We start from the raw sequence: 11,725 nt of genomic DNA on the forward strand, positions 1-11,725 counted from the left end.
CTAACAATGCAAGAAATTGAAACCACAGCGACGATTGTCATTAATAAAAAAGTTAGTGAAGAAAACTGCATATCTATAGAACCATAGGGACCATTTGTGTATTTTGTCTAGAATATATTATTGAAGATGTGAAACCGAAGGAGTATTTGTTATACAATTTTTTTTCTTAAATCGATTTGGTCAACTGTTTGTATCATAAAAAAGGTAGTGAAGAAAACTGTAGATCTAGAGAACAATTGGGACCATTTATGTATTTTATCTAGAATATATTATTTTAAGATGTGAAACGGAAGGAGTATTTGTTACAAATTGTTTTTTTTTTTCTACTTAGCATCAACTATTTGTATAATATGCTACTTTTATAGTCCCCCCCCCCCCCCCCCCCCCCTCCCCCCCGGGTTCTATATATACACCAAAAATCTCCATTGTTCCTCAACATCATCAAGGTTTGTAGTTGCAGCAATTACGCATGGCTCTCTCCATCCGTTCGGAAGCAGATCAGGTACCGCACTCATGGTTCCTTCTATCTACAGAATTATGTTTGGTTTGTTTTGTGTTAAAGCTTCACATTTTATTCATTAGAGTTCATGGTAGATAAAATATAAAAGTAAATGGATTTAGCTCTTGGTAAATTAATAAATAACATTGTATACTCTTATTATTTGTTTGTGTTGGCACATGAACTATTGAATGATCACTTTATTAGCTGTTTGATGAGACATCATTTCAAAAAAATTTAAATTTGTAACGTAAAATTATGTTTTTGTGGGTAATTATTGCTTTCTAAGATATGGATTCCTCAAATTAGCTAGAGAGACTTGGATGTTAGAGAATATGTAATGGTTTGTCCTTAGAAATAGAGAATGAGGGGGTTTATAACGAATTAGGGGTAATATGGCAGGATGTGCAAGAATGTAATTATGTGGGGTTGAAATAATGATGATAAAAACTAAAAATATGTTAAATTTCATGTTATTACTTACGATTTTAGGCATTAACTGAATTAACAAACAATAAAAAAAAATATGTTAACGGGTATTTTGATTCTATCTAATATGGTCCAAACATTTTAGTTTTATATTATCTAATAAATATTATCACTTTTCTATATCATTAATATAATTCAAATACTATTTAACATTTGTTTTCTAATATCCACTAATATTTTAGGATAAAAATATAAGTTGCATTGAATGAACCAGTGATATATAATATTTGACCTAATACATTTTTTACTACACTATTTATATTACCCAAGGTCCAATTTTAGATTTAGATATGAACTTTCAAAAGTGAAGTTATTTTTTTGAAAGTTAAATTGATTAAATAATTAATGACGTGAATAAGTTTTTAATTTTCTAACAAAAATCAATCAGAACTTATTTTGTATACCAAAATCTTTGATTTTCTTGGCAGGTAATTTTTGAAGACATTTTGGGAGGAAGAAAAGTGATACTTAACAGACCAAAGAAAATGAACACCCTCAACTATGAGACGGTATTGATAGATTATGTATCATATGTAATATATAGGGTTTCGTAGTAGTGAGGATTCATTTTTCGATTAGAACTCGTGAGGAAATCTTTAAAAAAAATTGAAAAAAAATACAAATCATAAAATCGGACATATTACTGTATTGAAGAGGAAAAAAATTGGAAAAAAAATTCAAATCATTAAAACTGAATCATGGATCATCAAAAAAAAAAATTTCCAACTTTTTTTCTCTCAAATATATTACTATGCTCGATTTCATAATTTGTATTTTTTTATGAATTTTTTTAAGATGTCCTCAGGAGTGCTCATATGATCTTGTTTCTATATATATATATATATATATATATATATATATATATATATATATATATATAGAGAGAGAGAGAGAGAGAGAGAGAGAGTGAATATACCCTTAAGTGTATATAAGCTTGGGTACCCAAACTCACCATACTACGTCGTTTTGTATCATATAATAAATTCTAAATGTCCAATGTTCTTATAATTTAACTTCTAACTTGATTACTTCCATTATTTTTATATATTACATATTTATCTTTCTCTTACATAATTTTCATTTTCAACTACAACATATATAACTTAGTAGGTGTTCGGCAAAAAAGATGCGATGTAAGAGAAATATTATAATGAATATATCAAACAAAACGACGTATTATGGTGTGTTTGGGTACCTAAGCTTATATACCCTTAAGGGTATATTCACTTTTCCTATATATATATATATATATATATATATATATATATATATATATATATATATATATATATATATATATATATATATGGTTGAGATCCATTAAAAACATAGATTTATGAAACCTAAAAACTTAAAAAAATGCCAAAAAAGAATATTTTGATACATCTCTCTCTCAAACACACACACATATAATGACGGACGCAAAAAGCTTGAATAGTTGTGGCACAAAAAAGATTTTTTTTTCAAACAAATCTAAAATATTAGTGACATTCATATTTTAAGATGTTGCATCTAATAGAATTTTTTTTACTATAATGGCCCGAATTGGAGTACGGCGAAGGAACTCTAGGCACCACATGAGTACGCACATATATATATATATATATATATATATATATATATATATATATATATATATATATATATATATATATATAGGGCAACCCGTGCGGCTTTCCAGGGGCCACGTCTCCAGGGTGCTCAAATTTTCTGCGCTTATATGGTGTATATATAAAAACAATTATTACCCAAATTATATTTAGGGCCTAAAGTTGATTCAAACAAGATAAACAATTTGGTTTGCTTATTATTGTTAATTGAACATGTGTATATAGTGAAGAGTAATGATATTTTTTTTAGTTTTTATTATATTTGTTTTTGAGGGTTTTTTTTTTCTTTTCACCCCGGGCCCATATATGTTTGGACCGACCCTATATATATATATATATATATATATATATATATATATATATATATATATATATATATATATTGTTATAAACACACAAAAGATATTTCCTTATCCGAATTAGAGGCCAGTAATCACTAATTCTTCCTCCTCTCTAATCCTTTTTCGTTATCTCATTTGCCATCTTCCTGCTTTGCTCTCCTTGTGATGTCGCTCATGTTGTTTGGTTGCAGATAAGAAGAATGTATGAGAAATTAAAGACTTACGAGAGTGATCCAACAATTAAGATTGTTATTCTCAAGGTATAAAACTAAATTCAATATTTGAAAACTTAGAGAAAGCAGTTGTTGACTTGTTGTAAACCTTTGGTCCGATGTTTAGATAATTTGTTAAAATACTCATTCCGTCCCAAATTGATAGTCCATTTTTACTTTTCAAGTTTTTTTTCTGCAACATTGACCTTAAATATTTTTATTTGTGTTATATATTACTTTAAAAAATTTATAATAATGAAAAAAACATTTAAAATACAATCCATTCATATATTTTGCATCAAATATTATCTATCAAAAACAAAAACATTTAAGGTCAAAGTTAAAGAAAAAAGACTTCAAAAATAAAAAATGGACTATATATTTGGGACAGAGGCATTATACTATGAGTCGGAATGGCTGGAGCTCCTATTTCAGCCACAAAATTTCCGTTATTTTGGAATTTATCAATAATTAGAAATTGCTTCCTCCTTGTTTTGCAGTTTTTAATTTTATTTGCCAAACTCATAAATTCTAATGGTATTTTTTATGGGGCGTAATTTGTAAATTTCCTATTAGAAAGATATCATTTTTCTATTTTTTTTAATTAATTGGACATTTTGCTATAAAAACAATTCTACATATGGATTTTTTTCTGTAAGTTAGATCGACAATTTTTAATGTATTCTTTAAATTGGATCAAACCTGTCAACATACGAATATCTTGTAACCAAAGTTCAAACCTAAACAATATACTATTTAAAAACAGACTATTTATCTAAAAATAAATAAATAAACTATACATATAATTTTTCTGTAAATTACAGGGGCAATAATTAAAACTTATTTTTTTATATAAGAACCAAATTAGCATATTTAAAATATCCTTTTCATAAACCATAAACCATATTTGTTTTTATTATATATAATAAGACCATGTGTTTTTATTATATATAATAATACCATGTGTGTTTGGATTGAAATACAATATACTTTAAAGGAAATTCTAATCAAAGATATATAGAACTTTGTTTTGCCTCATTAAAAAGCAACAAAATTTAGAAATTTAAAATGTGACATTTACTTTTGATAAGTAAGATGTTTAATTAGATTGTCAAAATATCATTAAAACTAATCTAATTTATGTAATTAAGGTTCAATCCATCATTGGTATTTAATACAATATTTTATTTTACCAATTTTACAAGTTAAATATAATCCAAATCGACACTTTTACTTACAAATTGGTAACAGTTTTCCTATTCTACAAAGACCATACTTTTTCTTTACATATGATATACCAAAACGTGTATAATAATTTCCATCACATATTCACCTTTGGTTCGCTAATCTTACTTCTAGTGCAAAAAACATAAAACTATTATCGATTGGCCTCTAAAACACACCCGCAATGCCTAACATGTTTGTACACAATATAAAAAATTTCGATTTTTTTTCCTACTTCATGTGACTATTATTTTTTCCGGTGCTACACCTACTAAGAAATCTTGCGTCCGCTCTGAACATAAGTAGTTTTACAAGAGTAATCAAACCAATCAAATTTTTGGACAATATCATATATGGTATTCAGATAGAAAAAGATTAGAATATAAGATAAATAATGATAACCGAGTTAACAAGAATATTACTTAATTTTTTTACTCCATATACCACATTGTGAATGTTTCATGTCTTGATCTACAGGCATATGGGAAAGCTTTTTGTGCCGGTGGTGATGTCACGTCTGCCGTTAACCTTGCAGCTTTTGGTAAGGGCAAACTTCTTTTAAAGCTTGATATGATGGAGAAAATTAATTCAATTAAAACTACATCGTTTAATTTTATCAGGACATTGGAGTTTCGTGATGAGCTTTTATTGTAAACAATTTTCTTTGGACTACCTACTTGCAACATATAAGAAGCCAATGGTTGCAATTCTAGATGGAAGCGTTATGGGAGGAGGAGTTGGGATATCCATACATTCCACATTTAGAATTGTTACCGAGAATACGGTATCCATATGGTTTTCTTGTATTATACTATTATATAAAAGTGTTTTTTTGATGACTTAGATATATATATTTTGACATACAAAACACATTATGGTAGATATTCGCGATGCCTGAAGCATCGATTGGCTTGTTTCCTGATGTTGGTGCATCATATTTTCTATCACGACTTCCAGGATTCTTTGGTAAGTACTTCATCTCAAAATCACATTATAATAATTTACGTGTATAAATAGTAATACAGATTTAATTATGAATCAATCGTATGTCTATGTAGGAGAATATATAGGACTGACTGGTGTTCGATTAGATGGAGCTGAGATGCTCGCATTGGGGCTTGGAACTCATTTCATCCCGTCCAAGGTTGTCACCTCTCCCCCATTGTTCTACACCATTTTTCAAGCGACTCCATATGCTAATATGTGGTATTGTTATTATTTATTATAGAATTTACAATCTATGGAGAAGGCTATAGAAAAAATGGTTGCTACATCAGATGCAACAAGTGTAGCAACAATGTCCATGGTTATTAACAAGTTTGCACAAGAAGTAAATGTTAAGCCGGATAGTGTTACTGATAGGTACAAACTAGTGACTTGGTGATCAGATGCAACAATTTCAGTTGGCTTATTGAAAACTTGGTCATTTTGAATAACATTTTATTCTTACGTTTGAAATGGATTAATACTAAGAAAATTAGGTAAAAAAGTAATTTGATAATGGGTAAATGAGTCGAAAGTAAGACAAATGGTATCGATGATCATAAAAAAAATTCTTTCTAGTAACATTATTTGTCGTTTGATTTATCTCTATTTTACCAGACTGAAAATGATCAACCAATGCTTCTCCGGAGAAACATGTGAAGAAATATTATCGTCACTTGTAAGTTTATTTCATAATTAAATGTATACATACGTTTGCAATCACCTTTCACAATTTAACCGGTTAACACAGAAATGGTTTTTGATATGAATAATTACGTTTTGTTTCTAAATAATCAGTAATTTTATCATTAATTGGTATAATATTAACCTTAATGAATACATTCGAAAAAATGATAACCAAAAAAATTGTCACTTAAATTAGTAAGAAGCCTATTTCGTTGTATATTTAAAAATGGGTAAAAAGATGAAACATAGATGCATAAAAATACATTTAGTCTTTATAGTTACAAAAATGAAACACACTGATTTAGAGGAATATGCCTTAATACATTTTTGGATATATTTTTCAGGAACGCTTGTCTATGCAAGTACAAGAGAAGTGGATCACCAATGCAATAACATCAATGAAAACCGCATCTCCAATATGTCTCAAGATTTTCTTGAAAACGGTGAGTAATATAAAGATTATGAAAACTTCTTTGCCGATTATTGAACAAATTTTTATTGTATGATAGATTAGAGAAGGCCGATCCACACATATCGAGCAATGTCTTGGGACTGAATACATTGCTCTCTCTCACATCCTACGCAAAACAATTAGCAACGACTTCTACGAGGTTGCCCTATTTCTCATAGATATTTGGATGATCACACGTTCAATACAACTTAAACTCATATCATTAAAATGTTCTTTACACAGGGAGCTAGAGCTATGTTGATAGAAAAAGATAAGAAACCCCAGGTAATTAAATACAACATCTAAATTTACACATATATAGTAGAAACTTTTGGTTGAAATGATATTTAACAAATATTGATATATTGGTTGTAAATTTCAAGTGAAATCACTAACATTTGTTTATGTCGATAGTGGGGACCCTCGAGACTAGAGAAAGTTAGTGACCAAATGGTGGCCCAATGCTTTTCAAGGTCTTTTAGCGTAGACGATGATTGGCTACCTTTACGACTTCCACCAAGATTTGATGAAACAAATGACAAAAGATCAAAACTCTAGAACAAAAGACTCCTAAAACTTAAGGTTCTTGATCTTTTGTAATAGGCATTTGAAGTCCTGCGAAGTTCGGAATAATATTTATTTCTTGTTGCTTTAGACATATATATATATATATATATATATATATATATATATATATATATATATATATATATATATATATATATATATATATATATATATATAAGGTTAGGTTCATGTGAGACGGCCTAATTTTGTGAGACCGTGAGACGCATTTTTTTATTTTTTTTATTTTTTTTAGTTAATTCAAGTTCCGAAAATAATATTTTAAATTTTTTTTTTTGGATTTTTCCATTTATTTTGCATTTTAAAATTTTTTTTTAGAATATGTACAGTATAATATTGTATTAGAATATTTCACGTATTTTTTAAAAAAAATAGGATTTTTTTTTTATTTTTTATTTTTTTTAGTTAATTCAAGTTCCGAAAATAATATTTAAAAAAAGAATTTTTAGATTTTTCCATTTATTTTGCATTTTAAAATTATTTTTTAGAATATGTCAGTGTAATATTCTATTAGAATATTTCACGTATTTTTCAAAAAAAACGGGATTTTTTTTATTTTTTTTTTAATTTTTTTTTTAATTTTTTTAGTTAATTCAAGTTCCGAAAATAATATTTAAAAAAAGAATTTTTAGATTTTTCCATTTATTTTGCATTTTAAAATTATTTTTTAGAATATGTCAGTGTAATATTCTATTAGAATATTTCACGTATTTTTAAAAAAAACTGGATTTTTTTTATTTTTTTTAAAAATTTTTTATATATTTTTTTAGTTAATTCAAGTTCCGAAAATAATATTTAAAAAAAGAATTTTTGGATTTTTCCATTTATTTTGCATTTTAAAATTATTTTTAGATTTGGTCTCACGGTCTCATAAAATTAGAATGATCTCAAATTAACCTGAACCTATATATATATATATATATATATATATATATATATATATATATATATATATATATTATCCAAAAATTTATCCAAAAACGTACTATGCATTTGAAGTCCTTTTTATGTGATTGTTTTTATTTGTGTTGCACTTTTTTATTATATATGAAGAGCAAAATTTTCTATATCATTTTGGTGGTTATATGGTTATCAAGTGACACCATTAATTAGGAAGTTTTTCATGTTATTATGAGTTTTTTTTTTTTTTTTTTTTTTACTTGTATTAGAGCACTCAACGTAAGGCTATAAATAAACCTATTAGGATGTGTTTTCTATACATTCAACCATCTTTTTTTTTTCTCTCTTTCTCCTCTTGGAAGAAAATATAGTTATTTTTTTGGAAACGACAAATATATATTAAAAGCCACTCGATTAGCAAGTAACTAAAACGAGGGCAGCAGTACAAATCAAAAAAGTACAAAGCAAAAATATTGAAATAGAAATGAGTAACATGCTAACAAAATGGAGAAAGACTCTAATCTATCCACCTGCATTTCACAAGCTTAGTTTTGAACTTGAACCATACGTAGCTTTGTGAAATTACCTCATCAGCGATCTTTGTAAGATTAGTATGAATCCCTTTGAACCTTCTATTGTTCCTGGCTAACCAAATAAACCATAAAAGTTCATATGTCGCCACTATTATCCTTTCTCTCTTCCTAGGGCAATTCCCCCACGTTGCAACAAAGTTAAGGAATTTAGTAACATTTTCAAATGGATAGTCTTGAATACCACACCATTTTAGAATCCATTTTCGAGCCTCCACCGCCACATTGCATTTAATTAATAGATGATCACAAGATTCCGGAACCATATCGCGTAAGGGACAAATCTTTGATTGAACTATAACTCATCTATCCTCTAGGTTTGTTGCTACATGTATCCTGTTCATAACCGCCCTCCAAACGAAGCACCCGATTTTTAATGGTATTGCTTTCAGCCTGCATAACTTATAACCTTTGCAAGGATTAAGATTGAGATCAAATTTATTGCGTAAAGTGCAAACGTTATATCTACCATTCGCAGGTTGTTAGATTAGATGTCTTTTCTATACATTCCACCATCTTCTTTTCACTCATCTCTCCTTGGAGAGTTTCACTCATGTAACCTTATCCTTTATAGTCTAAGTTATATAATTTACTAATTAGTTGTCTTGTTGATTTTTCCCGCAAAGGTTTCCATATATTACTTGCGTTCTTGGCTATTTATTGCTTCTGTTTATCATAATATTTGTAAGAAGTGGTTTCAGAGCTACGATTTAAAGATTCCCAAAGCCTTTAGCCTTCAATATAATTGATTTTTTTATACCATTCAAAGAGTTCTTTATAATCTATTTTTCTGACCTTATCTCATCTTATACTTGTCTTCAACAACAATTGTTTTTTCCTTTGAATTTGTTGAAATCCCAATTGATTTTCTTATCCGACAAACCTATTTCATAAACCAGTTCTCTTCTAAATTATTGTACAAGCTATATAATAGAGTTTTCCATGGCTATTATCAAGTATGATATCTTCAATTATTAGATCGTGACACCAAGGTTTTTCTTTGGCAAGTCAATATGACATATATTTTTAGCTTAAAATGGCTATGATGATATGTTGGATTCTTTTGGAGGAGAGAGATGTTTCAAAATATCCATAGTCCATTAGATTTGATTCTAGATTGAAATTTTTGCAGTTTTGGGCTATTGTCATTTTTGTTGCTGATTTTTAGAGGCTTTCAAATTTAGGAGTGTTGATTTCGAGATCCTATCACATAAAAATGATTTCCTTCGAATAAGTATCCATCCATTCTAAAAAGTTCACCGTAGTGTTGTTTTGTGACTATGTATTACCGTATTGATATGAAGTCATCATCGGTTTCATATAACTCCTCTAGTGCTTCACACACTTCTGTAACATTCAAAAATTTCAAGAAAAAATTTTCAATTATATAATCCAAATAAAACATTCCATACAACCATAAAGAGTAATCGTCCAAGGTATTGATAATATAATTCAGAGTAAGCAAGTCATAATGCAGAACATCCCAAAATCAATTAGTAGATGTCGTGTAATCTTGTCAGGCCCTTCCCGTTGATAATAGAAGTACTTGAAATATTTAAACTTAAACCATAGGCATAGAGCTTAGTGAGTTCTCCAAAATACCACATACCATACAATAACGAGCCTAGACCAACAATTATGTTTCAATTAAGCAGGCCCATCTCAACGTACATTCGGACCCATCCCAATATGCATATAAACGGTCCCATCCCAATATACATTTGGGCCTCGCCCAATAAGCATATAAACTGGCCTAGCCTAATAACCATTCATAACATGCAGGAGTCACAAAGACAACAAGCATTACATGACACCAAGTGTCCTAAAGTATAGTGAGAAGACTCAGATGAATCCAAATCTGAATGACAACATTCTAAGTCACGTAGAGCCGACTACACGAACCACCTATAACAAATAGAGGTCAAACATCAACTTACAGCCTAAAACCTCCATTTTGACGAAAAGTCAATCTTGTCAAAAAGTCACGTAGAGCCGGCTACACGTACCACCTATAACAAATAGAGGTCAAACATCATGTAGAACCGTGGAGTTGCTCAAGACTCCAAGTATCCTCTTTCAAAGACCATAAAGGATCATTTAAGCATGAATAATAACTTAAGAAGAAGAAAGGTATGAACTTTATACCTTCAGAAGCCTAGAAATGCTCAGAAGATAAACTCTCTACCAACAAAAACTCCATCAACAAGGAATGTCCACTTTCTTCTTCTCCTAGAAGCTCTAAAGAACTTGAAACACCAAGAACACACATAAAAACACAGTCAACTTTGGGTTTCTCCCTGGAGGGTGGAGGTTGAGGATGAGCCAAAACCCAAATCATATAGTGCTTAAATAGGACTCAAGGCCCGAGATGTCGGGTTTTAAGCCCATCCACCACCGTATCGTGCCAATAGTTTGACACGCCACCGTTTAAATGATGTGGTCACGCCATAGAGGGTCTCCACCACTACTTTGTGGTCAGTCAGAATGCTCAAATCCCCTAAATTTGAATAACTGTAAGCTGAAAGATTAATACCTGAAAATGTATGTTACAATTCTCCACCACTTGATTTAGATTTCATCCCCGAAATACATTGTGACAAATAATTCGGGATAATGGTCGCACATCTCATCCTCAAGTTCACAAGTCCACTCGCATTCCTTCCGGTGCTGCCATTGCACCTTCACCAATTTTACCTCCTTGTTGTGTAAGGTCTTTGTCTTCCTATCCAGAATCGCTATCGGTCTCTCCACATAATTCAGGCACACGTCAACCTAGATATCATCCAGTGGAACAATAGAATTTTCGTATGCTATGCACTTCCTCAACTAGGGGACATGAAAAGTACTATGAATCTGACTGAGCTCATCAGGTAGATCCAAGCGGTATGCAACCTTTCCTACCCGAGCAAGAAACCTGAAAGGTCCAATAAACCTAGGGCCCAACTTGCCCCTCTATTGAAATCGGATGTCTCCCTTCCAATTTAACACCTTCAGAAGAACAAAATCACTGACTTGAAACTCAAGGTCGGATCGTCATCGATTTGTATAATTCTTATGTCGGTTCTACGCGACTTGTAGCCTCCCGCACACCTTTTGGATCATCTTAGTAGTCCTGAGCACAAACTTAGTGCTTCCTATGGTTCTTTGACTAAA

At 29.9% G+C, this 11,725-nt stretch overlaps 1 protein-coding gene across 1 annotated transcript; it reads left to right on the forward strand.

Moving 5' to 3' along the window:
* The first annotated feature begins 394 nt into the window (after positions 1 to 394).
* On the forward strand, positions 395 to 7,151 carry LOC145115773 (3-hydroxyisobutyryl-CoA hydrolase 1-like). Its single transcript, XM_079052135.1, has 13 exons — positions 395 to 502; positions 1,417 to 1,497; positions 3,131 to 3,199; positions 4,853 to 4,916; positions 4,996 to 5,159; positions 5,257 to 5,341; positions 5,434 to 5,519; positions 5,604 to 5,737; positions 5,978 to 6,038; positions 6,391 to 6,489; positions 6,556 to 6,657; positions 6,741 to 6,782; positions 6,912 to 7,151. The coding sequence occupies exons 1-13, from the start codon at positions 470 to 472 to the stop codon at positions 7,053 to 7,055; spliced, it is 1,164 nt and encodes a 387-aa protein (XP_078908261.1). The 5' UTR covers positions 395 to 469; the 3' UTR covers positions 7,056 to 7,151.
* Positions 7,152 to 11,725: the final 4,574 nt, after the last annotated feature.

This window comes from Lactuca virosa, chromosome 5 (assembly GCF_052849685.1).
Source record: "Lactuca virosa cultivar CGN04683 chromosome 5, Lactuca_virosa_CGN04683_v6, whole genome shotgun sequence".
Classification (NCBI taxonomy): domain Eukaryota; kingdom Viridiplantae; phylum Streptophyta; class Magnoliopsida; order Asterales; family Asteraceae; genus Lactuca; species Lactuca virosa.